The 14,551-nt window shown below is 42.4% G+C and overlaps 1 protein-coding gene across 1 annotated transcript in view; it reads right to left on the reverse strand.

Moving 5' to 3' along the window:
* HACD3 (3-hydroxyacyl-CoA dehydratase 3) overlaps positions 1-14,520 on the reverse strand; it is a 32,893-nt gene extending 18,373 nt beyond the window's left edge. Inside the window, exons 1-4 of the mRNA XM_024735278.1 lie at positions 14,274-14,520; positions 3,750-3,792; positions 1,768-1,841; positions 671-835 (exon numbers count right to left, since the gene is read on the reverse strand). Of these exons, the coding sequence (XP_024591046.1) occupies positions 671-835; positions 1,768-1,841; positions 3,750-3,792; positions 14,274-14,360 (369 nt within the window). The 5' untranslated portion in view covers positions 14,361-14,520. The remainder of the gene's footprint in view (positions 1-670; positions 836-1,767; positions 1,842-3,749; positions 3,793-14,273) is intronic.
* Positions 14,521-14,551: the final 31 nt, after the last annotated feature.

Raw genomic sequence — 14,551 nt, forward strand, 5'->3', positions numbered from 1 at the left:
AAGAGCTTCCAGTGGCCAAAGCTAGAACAATTTGAGCAAAAAAATAAATAACATAGTATTGGATTATAACCCAAACTATAAAACAAATATTCATGAGTCCATACTGATATAAATGACTGAAGAAATAAATGAGAGAGAACAGAAAAATCTCCCATGCAGAAGAATTCCAAATAAAGTATACAGACACTCCACCCTAAGAATGGGAAGTATAACTCCTGACTCCTTAAGCGTGGACTATGCATAGTGACTTCCTTCCAAGGAGAACAGTAAAGGAAGGAGAGGAGTAACATTACAGTAGAGAAACCCTACAGTGGAGAAACCTGCCAAATATTACCTCAGCCAGATGATCAAGATTAATATCAACAATGATAGGTCATATTGATAGTACATATTCTTGATATGACATGATAAGAATGGCACTTTACCTCTGTGGGCTTCCTCCCCAAAACCCATCGCCCTAGGCTAATCATGAGAAAAACGTCAAACAAATCCCAATTGAGGGACAGTCTACAAAATACATGACCAGTACTTCTATAAAACCACATCTCCAGGTCTTTCAGGGAATTTATAACTTTGTCCTTAGTCTATCAGATTCTGATAGATATCTGAGGTGGCCCAAATAACTTGGGTTCCTCATGACTTCTGTCTAGATCCTAAGGTCCTTACTGACCTTGGCTCTGAGCTCCATTTCAGCATCAGACTCGTCCAGCCAACGATCAAAGTCAGGGGCCAAAAACAGTGGGCGCTTCTCCTGCTTGGTGAGTCTCTCCCACCACTGGCTCACCTTCTTCTGTACCGTGATGTTCACCTGCCTCTGGGTCAGTTTGTAAACCAGCTAGGAGAGAAAGCAAGAACGTGAGAATGCCCTCCCACATCCCCCGCTCCTTCCCCTGTAACTGTACGGACCACTGTGGCCACACAGAGAAGCTGCACCGTATACTTACTGCCCTTCCTTCTTTGTTCCTAAAAGTCCTGAAGCAAAAACAACAACTAGACCAAGGCTGGTACAAGGAAGAACCAGTAAAAACAGCCAAGTCTTTCTCTGGTTCCCCCCATGAATGACACAGGAGGAAAGCAAGATAAGAAAGGCAGATAGTTCTTGGTTATCCTAGCAGAAACTGGCATGAACGTCCTACCAGATCTACATCACGCAAGGCACTACATCCAATCACCTTCTCAAGTGCACCATTACCTTCCAAATTTTCCTCCCATGAAGATGACTCAATTCAAATGGTCAATGGTTCCTGGCATTGTTTTAGAAAGGCCTGCCTCAAGGCCAGAACTGTACTGTATCAGTTACAACTTTTTCACAGGGAGTCTTTCACTAGAGTCTTCTCAACTAAACTCAAATTCTTAGGGGCTGTTCCAGCTCATTATTCTTCTATATGGCCTCTCCCTTTGCCTCCAAAGCAAGCCCCAGACAGATTCTCTACCCCTTAAACCACTGCTGACTATTAAGAATCTCAGAGCTGGAAAGAACCATAGAGATCACTTAACCCAATCCTTCACGTAACACATGAGGAAACTGAAACTCAAAGAAGTGAGGAGAATTATTCACGCCACTAATAAATGGCAGAGCCCAGATCCGACTCAGGTTCTCCAACTTTCCTCTTCCTCTGAAGCTAAAACCTGGGCTCTATTCCAAACAAAAGTATATTCTACTTTGGTTTATCTTCTTCTTCCCCACAGTCTTTGCTCCCCATTTCACAAAACTACGAGTATTTATTTCTTAAAATGGACAGGGAAGTGAGGAAGGAAAGAACATACCTCTGGCTTCACAAGGTCTAAGAACTCCAGGTGAAATTCATAAACATTGTCTCCTTTGGCACCATGCCCCTGAGCTATAAAGAAAGAAACGTGGGTTACTGTGAACTTGTGCAGAGCGAGGCCATGCGAATGTTAGCTTAGTGCAGTTCTTTCAGGGGTATGCAAATATTAATGGGTCCTGCAAATGGGTGGGGGCTTGTGAGCAGAGCTACTCAACAGCTAGATAAGCTAAATCCTGGACAAAAGTTTATCTCCTTATGTCTTTCTGGTGAGCAGTTCCAGAGTATTTACTTAATCTTCGAATGCGGCCTCAGTGATGCCCAGTACAAATAACAGGCAGGAAAAAGAACACAGAAAGCAAAGCCAAAGGTAACACATAGATATAAATTTAACTTTCACATTTACTTTGGCTCTGAATCCACAGCAGAGAAAAATCAAGTAGGTGTATTATCTTAACTGTGGTTAAGGAAAGCCACAGGATACATAGAAATGCTGGACTGTCTCAAAGAAAGCTGTAAATTTAACACCTTCCAACCAGGGGTAGATGATGGAGCAGCTGACTGTTGCTTTAGCACATCCCAAATGGAACAAAAAAGAAAAATAACATTTTCTCAGCTCATTCCTGAGAGGACAAACGGGAAGTCGGAGGAAAGTCCTCAGGGTGACCATCATGCCATCCCTGTGCCTTGACATGGCTCCTTTCCCCAAAGCAAGCAGGTGCTGTGCCTAGGAGCCAGTGACGGCGGGACATCCCTGTCCTCTAACTCTCTCACTTGGTTCCCTCCTGCGATTATCTTTCTTCATCTGGCCATATGTGGTATGACTTGCCTAATACGTGCTACAGGTGGCTATCGTTCTCTAAGACCATAAATTCCTTAAGGTAGGACAGTCTATAAGCTTCACGTGTGGCAAGATACACTTTTATCCTTTTATTCCTTTTATCCTTTTATTCCCTTTATCCTTTTATTCCCCCTCAAAATCTGAGCTGCTACCACCATTGTTCTCACCTGGAAAAGGAGATTCAAAAGCCAGGTTATGCTTTCAGGCAAGTATATTAAGGTAGATGGAGTCTCATGTAAAGCAGAAACTCTTCAATCTCCCATAATCGCAGTCACGTACTAATGACATTCCAAGGAACCAGAACAGAGAGAGAGCAGGGAGAATCCCACCCTATTATCACTGTTACCCTACTGGGTAACAATGAATCCAGACCTACCCTCTTAGGCACAGCAGAAAATTTGCTGGTGAACTGAGGAGGAAGGAGATGGAGGCAGATTCACAGAACCAAAGACTGTCAAGAGCTGGAAAGCTTTTAGATGTCATCGAGAGTGCAGTGCTTATTAAACTGGTCTGTACATATATCAGGGAGCCACAAAGTCTCATTAAGAAATTTTCTATTTGGGGGGTTTTGTTATAATATTTTTAAAAAGAGGCATATTCTGGGTCATCTAGATGGCTACCTTATAATCAAGTACTACCACAGGAGTTCAGTGTTTGCAACTGTGTTCACAGCTGCAATGGAGCTAAATATCACTTAGAGTGACCATATTTAATCCATAACACGTATCTTAATCTAGGGTCTATGGCCCTGGAGGATCCTGTGGACGTGTGTTCAGGTGTCCATGGATCCTCAAGTTTGAGAAACACTGATAATAACCCAATACCCTCATTTTATAGGTCCAGAGAAGTGAATAAGTTGTCCGAGGTGGTCGCAGATTTAGAGCTAGAAGATATAAATCTATTTTCTAGCCCATGATACCTTTTCTCTATATCTACTGCCTCTCCCAGGGGAAAACAGGATATTAAACAAATTATTGACTTTTCTAATCATACATCTCAAAACATTCTAGCTTATCCCACAAGTATCAGAGTGGTGAGCATCAACAGAAAGTGAATAAAATAAACAGATAAAAATAAAAAGCAACCATCACTATGTCTCTTTAACTGTGTAGAGGACCGAGAACATTTGCCCGGATACTGACCTTTGAAATGCAGCACATTTTCAGTGATGCTGATGGCAGGATTCTGTAGAAAGAGACCAAGGATGCAAGAAGGGCATTTTAATGAGAAAAATGGAATTAAAACCAGGGGCTTACTTCCCTCCATCCATCTGCCTCCTTGGGCACTCGACCTCCTGCCCTGTGCTTCCCCCAGAGAATATATTTGGTCATTTATCCACATCTCTGTGCAGGGTTTCTCTATGTCTCTCTGTACCCATCTGAGATTGCAGGCTCCTGCAAGAAGGACCCTAAACTGCTCTGCTATGCAGAACAATCAGATACTGAGTCAGTCCATTCTGCTCATGGTAAATGGTACATGGTGCCATGTGAGGTGCTACGGAGGAATACACAGATCTCTAAGACTCAGTCCCTCAGATGCGGAGGCAGAGAATCTAGTAGAACAGATGAGTCATTTACTGTGAGAAGAAACGATATAGTATCAAGTAACATATGCTCAAGACCAAAAGAGTAGTAAAAAGCAGTTAAGTGTTACAGTCATTAAGAAGAGAGCACAATGGGAATAGAATGGCTGGGGAGAGCCTCACCAAGGAGTGAGACCCATGCTGCAACATGAAAAATAAATTAATTCCTACAGGTGAAGGCAAGGGCTGCGGATTACAGGAGGTTGGATGAAAATGAAACATGCAGTGCCTCAGCCTCAGGCTCCACACTCTTAACCCCTATCCAAACTAAGACCAGAAGAGATGGAAATTCTCCAAATTGTTCATTTATTCCCAGAAGTCGCTACATGCCTTTTAGCAGCATTATTTAAAGTGAAACAACTGAACTCTTTTTTCAGTGGATGAGAAACAGTTTATCTCCTAACTCCCAGCTCAAAATTATAAGCAAGAAGCAGCCTGTTTCCAGTGCCATAGCTAGTTCATTTATTTTTCTCTGGTAGGCTCCACTGGCTGTGTTCCATCATGCATCAAAGGAAACCAACAAGACAGACAGAAGGTGAAGGCGGGGGTTTATACTAAAAGGCAGTGGGAGCCTAGATGCTCTATTCATAGCCAAGAGCATTAGGAAAAGGGGGAGCATGAAGGCTGGGTTGGGGGAGCATTTGAGCCAAGCTTTAGGTTAAGAACTTCCCAGGTGACAGTACAGACTTCAGGCTGAGAAGCTTACCCAAAGGGGCTAACAATCTAGATGATCTTCTCTGTGCCAGGAAGATGGAATTACGGAACCTCATCAAAACAGGCTACACTTTCAGGGGCATGGTTCCTCTATAAGGGAAACAGGGTTTTGGTATGAATATTATCATGAAAGCTAGAGTTCTGGCAAGTCTTGGTGGTACACTTCCTACCTAGGTCACTTCTTGCCCCACTCTGTGTTCCCCATATCTTAAATCACTTGGAAGGAAAAAAGGAGTTTGGGGGGCCCAGTTTATTCTCCTCAGACACAGATGTGTGAAACCAAGGTTTAAGCATCGAGCCACAGCACAGGGCCTGGATTTCACTAAACATTCTATGAGCCAGATTTCAGATGCTAACTCCTACCCAGCAGCACACCGGGCATGTCAGGTCCAGCTTCTCCAAAGGTGGTAATAGTTAAGGAATACATTTAAGTGAAAAAAAAGAAAGAAAGAAAGAAATAATACCAGGAGATTCCTTGTCCTCTTTGCCCACTTTCCCGCAATGGTAACATTTTACAAAACTATAGTATAATATCACAATCAGGATATTGACATTGATACAGTCAACCTATCTTGTTTGAATTTTCCCAGTTTGACTTGTATTCATTTGTGTGTGTCTGTGTGTGTAAATTCTATACAATTTTATTACATGTATACATTCACCTACTCAACATCACAATCAAGATACTGAACAGTTCCAGATCCCTTATGGTGCCCTTTTATAACCACACCCACCTCCTGCCCCCCTCTCTCAGCCCCCAAACTGGTCTTCTTTATTTCTTTTTGACTATCATTATGGACTTGTGGATTTCCTTTTTAATCCACTCTGCCAAAATCCAATATTATTCTTATTCTTTTTGGTGTTCAAATTGTTACAAATTTGGTCACAAATTGTCACAAATTTGAAATTCCTTCAAACCAGCTCCTGTATTATTCTGATATGACCTTGTAGCCTTTGAGGATGTTGTACTTTCTCTGGCACAGACCTGGAATAATTGGCCGTTTCTTCAAGGGGCCTCATAGTTCCTCTACTGCGGAATGGTAATTTAGAAGCCATGATCTGGGGACATTGAGGTATACTCAGTGCTCATCTTCAGTGTCTAGCTAGGACTTTAAAAAATCATGTTGTCATAACGAAATGCCCAATTCAAAATTATGGGACTTCCCTGGCGGTCCAGCAGTTAAGACTCCGTGCTTCCAACACCAGGGACGCAGGTTCGATCCCTGGTCGGAGAACTAAGATCCCACATGCCGCATGGTGCAGCCAAAAAAAAAAAAAATTTACATTATAGGGCTTCTCCTTATCTTCTGTTATTTAATATTTGTATTTCCTTATGGTGAATATCTTGGTTCCTAATAACATTAACACACTTACTTCTTTGATCCTAAAGGTTTCAGAATTACATCAATATTTTTACTAACAAAAAACCTATAAAGTACAATATTTATTTGCAGTTCTTTTTGTCCTTAGAGTACTAAAGAACCAGAGTACTGTGTTCAAATGTTACCTGTACTAAGTTATTTATCTGTATGGTTATGTTATCAATTTGATATATAGTTAGGTCCTTTTGATTATATTTAATTTCAAGATTTTTCATTTTATCCTTTTTTATTGAATTTTAGTTTTTAATATGTAAACCATTTACATCATTCAAAAGTCAAACTTTACAGACAGGTATCTTCAGAAGTCCTATTTCCAAACCCATCCCCCTCCACCACATTCCCACTCACCACCCGTACGTAACCACTTCAGGGGCACCTGGTTTATCTTTCCTCTGTGTGTGTATATGTTTGGGAAAATAAATAAATATATTCAGACATTCTTATTTCCCCTTCTTTCTACACAAAAGATAGCACAGAATATACATTCTTAGGCACCTTGCTTTTTTCACCTAAATCAATCCTTACCAGTTCATAGAGATCTCACTCCTCCTTCTTTTTTTTTTTTTTCACTCATTCTTTTTGGGTGTATATGACAGTACACATTCTCTTTAATCCCCTTTTTGGATCCAAATTCTACTTATACTTAAAAACACAGCTCAAGGTCCACATCCTTGGCCACAGTGATCTATTCTCTGAACTCCAAGACCACTGATTTCTTTGCTCATCCCTTCCCTCCACCAAGAAAAACTTCTTTAAAAGTTATCTATAATTGGGTGGTGGCACAGTGGTTGAGAGTCCACCTGCCGATGCAGGGGACACGGGTGCGTGCCCCAGTCCAGGAAGATCCCACATGCTGCAGAGCGGCTGGGCCCATGAGCCATGACCGCTGAGCCTGAGCATCCGGAGCCTGTGCTCCGCAACGGGAGAGGCCACAGCAGTGAGAGGCCTGGGTACCGCAAAAAAAAAAAAAAGTTATCTACAATCATCTGTTCTTCCCTACCACAAATACTCTGAAATCTACTCTGATCTAGCCTCCATCCACACCACTCCACTGAAACTATTATTACCAAGATCATCAATAACCTCCACATTGCCAAATCCAATAGACACACAATCTCGTCTTATTCAACCTCTAAGCAGCACTGGACAGAGCGGACCACATCCCACTGAAATATCCCTCTTTCCTGGCTTCGAGGACACTACAGGACACTGCATTGGATTTAATGCCTCATAGGCTACTCCTTCTCAATCTCCTCTGCTGGTGCTTTCTGCTCGGCTCAACTTCTAAATGTTTAAGTGTCTCAAGACGCAGTCCTGGGCTGCTTCTCATCTCTATCAGTTTTGGGTTTTTTTTTGTTTTTATTTAGGCTGCACTGGGTCTTAGTTGCAGCATGCAGGATCTTCATTGTGGCATGTGGACTCTTTGTTGCAGCATGCAGACTTCTTAGCTGCGGCATGCATGCAGTATCTAGTTCCCTGACCAGGGATCGAACCCAGGCCCCCTGCATTGGGAGCACAGAGTCTAACCCACTGGACTGCCAGGGAAGTCCCTCTCTATCAGTTTTTAACATCTATAAGTTTTCTGATATAAATTGGCATCTTGGGCCAAACTGAACCCACAATATTTTATATGGCCTACAGAGAATATTTTTTATTTATTAATTTTAATTCACCACAAAGTACTTTGCACCTTGGAATTTTGCAGTAGCTGTTCCCTCTCCCTATAATATTCAGTCCCCATAATTTTGCACGGCTTCTTAACATTTAGATCTCTGCTCAAATGTCACCTCCTCCAAGAGACCTTCCCTGACTACCCAATCTGAAATAGTTCTCGTGATTCCTTCTCGTATTTTTTTTTCTTGCTTTACTTTCTTCATAACATTCATGGTTATCTGAAACTATGTGATGAACTTATCTGCTTCTATTGCCAGTCTTCCTCCACTGCCACCGCCACTCAGTATATAAACTTCATGAGAGCAGGGACCTTGTCTGCTGTGCTCATGCCCAAGTCCCAGAGTCTAGAAGACTACCAAGCACACAGTAAGCATTTATATATTTGTTGAATAAGTATAAAACTATGAGGTTTTTTCATTTTAAAAAAAATCTGGATTTTCAGCTTCTTCTTCAAAAATTAGAAGACTTAGATGCCAACCTCAGATCTGCATTCTTGAATGACAATAGCTACCCCCTTAATATGAGCCCTATCCTCTCCAATTAGCCACTTTCCTCACCCAGCTCATTTCACTAACATTCACTGAACACTATATGCCAATTATTTTTCAAAGTATTCCACATTACTATCAGACACACATACAAAAACCCTATAAAATAGGTACTGTTTACACAACAATTTTACATACAAAGAAACGGAGGTTTACAGAGATTATGCACCTAGTTTAGATTACAAAATCAGCAAGGGGCAAAACCAAGATTCAAACCAAGGCAAACAGCCCCAGGCTCCTAACCATGACATGTTTTGGGCATTGATTTGGTAATCTCTGATCCATACTCTCTTCCTGGTGATCTCATCCTGCCTCAGGAGTTTTAAATACTAAAACTTATTAACTGACAACTCCAAAATGAAATTAATATCTCATTAATTCTAAAATGTACATTTTTCTCACATTTAATATCTCTAAAATCAGGATACTTATTAAAATTGACAGCAGCACCTTACACTTGCTTTGGCAAAGTAGCAACCATGACATGGTTGTCACTGTCTAGCATATGGGAGCTTGGCTGTTATTCCAGATGGCATGACTACACAGCTGCAACTCAATATTTCAGTCAAACCACTTAAAAGCCATTTAAGGAAGTAGTATGACTCCTGGTTTGTGTCTCAAGAATGTGCCAGCATCAAAACTTATAAATAGGTATGGATGGCTTGAACAAAAAATGAGATAACAGTAGAGAATTCTTTCAGAAATGCTGCATTTAGTGCGCTTAATGGCACAGAGGATGATACTATATGGAAAAACATGGACAGGGACATCTCTGAGTAGAAATGTGATTCAGAAGACTGGATTCTGGGACTTGACTGGTGGTCCAGTGGGTAAGACTCTGAGCTCCCAACGCAGGGGGCCCAGGTTTGATCCCTGGCTGGGGAACTAGATACCGCATGCATGTCACAACTAAGAAGTCCGCATGCCGCAACTAAAGATCCCACACGCCGCAATGAAGATCCTGCATGCCACAACTAAGACCTGGCACAGCCAAAATAAACATTAAAAAAAAAGAGTGGATTCTGAAATATGAAGATGGTTTAGAACACCTCCACCAATTTTTCTGCTTATATTTTCATATTTATGTGTACAAGAGTGAGATTATACAGATAAAATGATTGATTTTTTCCTAATTTATTTATTTATTTTTGGCTGCGTTGGGTCTTTGTTGCTGCGCACAGGCTTTCTCTAATTGCAGCAAGCAGGGGCTACTCTTCATTGCGGTGCACGGGCTTCTCATTGAGGTGGCTTCTCTTGTTGCGGAGCACAGGCTCTGGGTGCGCGGGCTTCAGTAGTTATGGTGCACGGGCTTAGCTACTCCACGGCATGTGAGATCTTCCCAGCCCAGGACTTAAGCCCATGTCCCCTGCATTGGCAGGCGGATTCTTAACCACTGCACCACCAGGGAAGCCCAACCACTATTCTAGAATTGGAGTTTATCATTCCCACTGTATTTCTTTACTCATGTACAATATGTTGGGTATTCATTACAATATAAACTTTTATTTTACATGTTACATAAATGGTTTCATATGTATAATATGAATATATATAATTCTTCAGCTTGCTTTTTTTTTTTTTTTCGTTTGCGGTATGCGGGCCTCTCACTGTTGTGGCCTCTCCCTTTGCGGAGCACAGGCTCCGGAGGCGCAGGCTCAGCGGCCATGGCTCACGGGCCCAGCCGCTCCGCGGCATGTGGGATCTTCCCGGACCGGGGCACAAACCCGTGTCCCCTGCATCGGCAGGCGGACTCTCAACCACTGCGCCACCAGGGAAGCCCCTTGCTTTTTATTTGATATATTTCTAAACTTTATCCATAGATACAGCTGGTTCTGTTTCATTTACTTTAGCTGTTGTATAAATATACCACAGTTTATCCATTCTCCTGTTGATAAGTACTGAGGTTGTTTTCAATTTTTTTTTGCCGTAATGAACATACTGTCTCCTTGGGCATATAAGGAAGAGCTCAGTAATATGTGCCACAAATATCTGCCTCAAGCTTGTCTTAAATCTGTCATCTTTTTTTTTAGGGTTTATGTTTTTGTGTCTTGTTTAACACATTCTTCCCTGTTCCAGTATCATAAAGACAGTCTCCTATATTTTCTTTTAGTAGTTTTGCTTTATGCATTTAGTTCATTAGCCCACCTGAAATTGACTTTTGTGTACGGCATAAGGCAAGATCTTACTTTACCTTTTTGCCATTTAGATTACCAATTGTCCCACTACAATCTCCTGAATGGTTCATCCTTTCCCATATTAATTTGTAAAGCCACCACTGTTGTTCAATAAGTTTTCATATACGGATAAATCTGCTAACAGCCTCTATTCTGTTCTATTGCTCTTTGTGCTTCTCTCTCATCTAAGGTTTAGTATCACAATAATAATCCCTTACACTTGAATAGCACACTAGAATTCACAAAGCACTTTCAAATCCATTATCCAATTTAAGCCTCAAAACAATCCTGTGAATTAGGTGTTATTATTCACATTTATTTGCATGAAAAGACACAGGCTCATAAAGGTTAGATGAATAATCCACGGACACCAGATATTAAGTGGAAGAGCAAGGACCCAATCTCATGCCTTCAGTTACCACTCTTTCCACCAGACTCTCTATTAGGTAAGGTCAAGAACAGTATCTTTCAAACAGCTCCCAAACAGAGCTATGCACACTGCCCTCATATAACTGAAACAAACAAAAACCTTGATAAATGAACAAATGCTTTAACAACTATGGTTGTTGGCACAAATCTGTCCTTCATGCTTATCCTGAAAACAAACTCTATTCTGAAAGTAACCCTGCCCTAGCCCCACTGTCTGCAGCTCCAAAGACAGAGGAGAGATGTGAAAACCTGATGGTTCTCTGTGTCTCAGAAAGGGAAAGGAGCAGGGCTGATGCCCCCAAACTGGAATTCAGCATCAAAACTCATTTACACATATGCTTCAAAGAGCAGGGGAGGATAGAGAGCTGTCCAACAACCCAGTACCTAGCTTAAGGTGAGACAAAAGTAGGTACTCCACAAACGGTTTTCATTAAACAAGTAAACGAATTGCTTCATCCCAAGCCAGAATCACCAGTTTCATAGGCCCTGCAGAGAACAATTGGGAAATTTTTAAAAAGGAGCAGCTCCTGACATTCAAAAGCTGGCCTGGCACTCCCAGCTAGAACACTTTATTCTGTTATTTATTGGACATGAACAATCTCACAGAATACCTTGATAAAATGAGACAAAGGCCATTTCATAATTTTGTGTAAGCACAGATAAAAACATGGCCACAAAAAAAAAAAAAAAAACATGGCCACAATGCCACCCACAAAATATGAGACACCCTTCCTCTCTTGGCCAAAGTAAGTGACTGCCACTTCTCTACCAATTAGTTTTATTCTTGTTCTGGTCTCTCTTTCCTATATATAAGATTTATTCAGATACCCAACCATAGAATTGCCCGCTTTCTGACAGCATCTAATCTAAAGTGAATCCTTGCTTCCTTAGTCTGTCCCCCAATCACCAAAGTCCAAATTCTATAATCAATTTTGAGCAAACCCATGGAGTCTGCTCTCCCTTGCTGATATGAGCAATAAACACAACTTGTTTAACTAGAGGTGTGTTCCTGGAACTCTTTGGCTGTAGGGCATTGACACGTGCAACAAGTTGGACAATCTGAAAGTCTATGCCGTCCTCTTTCTGGCAAGTTCTCCCAGTCTCAGTTTGACAAGAATACTTCACCTTATTTCTGGAAGTCACCTCTAACTAACGAAAAGAGGGGTACCAAATTCCTTTAACACCAGGGACCTGGTCCAGTATTCAACTCCAACTCTACAAATAAACATACTCATGCACAAAACTTTTTGTTAGTATATGATATGCTTCCTCCTAGATAGAATGCCATTGGAAAGCTGAGTCTGTCTGACTCATTTTTATAAATCTGTAGTATTTCACACATGGTAGGGGGTTTCTTTTATGAATGGTATTAACATGTTACCTTAAAACTAATGGTAGTTGAAATGGATGCCTCAGAATTACAGATGGGAAATCCGAGAAAAACCAAAAACTCAATTGGGGAAAAAGATTTATTTTTTCCCAAAGAATAAAAAAAGGATTTCTCTCTCCAAAAGAAAATTCTATTTTTCCCTCCACCGTTACATTTCTTTAACTATAATATATTCCAATCACATACTTTTATGTTTTAAAATATACCAAACATGATTAACTACTTTTATGTTTTAAAATATACCAAATATGATTAACACATGTGTTCATGTTTCTTAACTAAAAGGTTTAGATCTTTCAGGAAAAATTTAAGTATGATGCATTCTTTCATTTGCCCAACTAATTTCCATTTTTTTCCACCAACACCACCCCACTTCCCCTAAAAACATCTTTTCTGTTTGTAGCTTCAAAAGTATCCCAGAATATTACATCCTTATTACAACTAGAGAGGGCCTGAGTTTATTTAATTGGTCTACACAATGTTTAACTGAATACTTAAGAGAGATTGCCATGACACAAGTTCTGTACTTTTCTTATTGACTGATGTTAGAATCCTCTCTAGAAGGACACTTTGATCCCCATCTACAAAGATTTTGTTTGTTTTTTCCTTTTTTATTAAAACACCGTGGAGCAGAGTAGAGGGACACAGCAAAGAACATTTATACATCCTCTGACGCGAAAGTGCGATTCAGCCTGGTTTAACACATTAAATGACACAGGCTATTTAAAGGCATTCTGGTCAGTATTGTCTTAAGTTTCAATGAGAAAACAAGTTTATATTCCAGAAGAAAATATTAAATTCAACAAATTCAAGTCCACACTCAAAGAGCACCTACACCTTGCAAGACAGTTTACCAGATGGGCTGACAGATCCCAACATAAACGCCTGACTCCGAGGCAGAGAGAGTTAAGGGGAGTGAAGGAGGTTACAAAGTGCCATAAATGTCAAGGAGAGGAGGGAGTAAGAATGTAGAAAGAACATTCCAGACTGAAAACTCCAGTTCCTCAAAAACGGGAATCCTGGATGGTTTGGACCGAGACAAAGGGGTACACAGGTCCTGAGAGCTCCACCATTTAGGAGGCCTCAGCTTGTTCTCATGAGGGCCAATGAGATCAAGCATAAATACTCAACATAACTTAATTTTGTAGTTATCTATGCAACTCAGCAAACCTGAGCTCACAGTCTTCAGAACAGGGTGGGGGGGGAAATCACTTCTTCGGGGTCTTATGGACTTTAGAACTAAAATTAAGAAGAATTATTTCCATCACTTAATGGTTGGAAGGTGGGTGTGACCCCTCCAATGCAGCGGCGGGCCTCGTGAAGGTCCGAGGGGACCCGCTAGACCTCTCAGGTCAGCGCTAGACGTCCAGCCACGGCCCGGCAAGCCACTGTCACACTGCACCCCGGACCCAAAGACATCCCACGCCTCGAAGAGCTTCGGCAAACACGAACTCCGACGGCCAGGCCTTCAGGGCCAGGCTCGGGCTCCACCAGGCCGCAGACTGCGAACAAAGAGGAGGCCCGGAGTAGCCTCCGAGGCCCGCGCGGGGCTCACGCAGCACCCGAGGTACCTGAAGCCTTCAGGGGGTCGCGCCCAGGGTCTGCCTCCATGTGGGCCAGCTTTTGCTCGGGCCTGGACGCCGAGAGCGCACCGAGTCCTGGATCCCATTGGCGCGCTACTGGCTCGCCGGTACGCACCCGGACAAAGGGGACTGGGGTCCCAGCGGTTCCCAGGAACCGAGACCCGCGCACGTCCCGCCGCTCTGCCTTTACCTGCACGTCACTCAGCTCCACGCGCAGATACAGCTCGCGGTGCCGCTGAGCCCAGTAGACGTGCGGCGTCAGCACCTGATTCTCCATGACCACACTGCCCAGGGTGCGGGGAGACTAGGCTCGCTGCCTCAAGCAGGTCGTGCGCGGCTGGAACTGGCCGAACACAGGCCGCAAGACCACCTCGCTCCGGAGTGCCTGCAGCCCGCAGCCTCTATACGACCCACGCTCGCGGGACGCGCCTGCGCAGTGGCGAGCAGGGGAGGGGGCGGCGGGCGGCG

Source organism: Neophocaena asiaeorientalis, unplaced genomic scaffold (assembly GCF_003031525.2).
Source record: "Neophocaena asiaeorientalis asiaeorientalis breed wild unplaced genomic scaffold, Neophocaena_asiaeorientalis_V1.1 scaffold264, whole genome shotgun sequence".
NCBI lineage: Eukaryota > Metazoa > Chordata > Mammalia > Artiodactyla > Phocoenidae > Neophocaena > Neophocaena asiaeorientalis.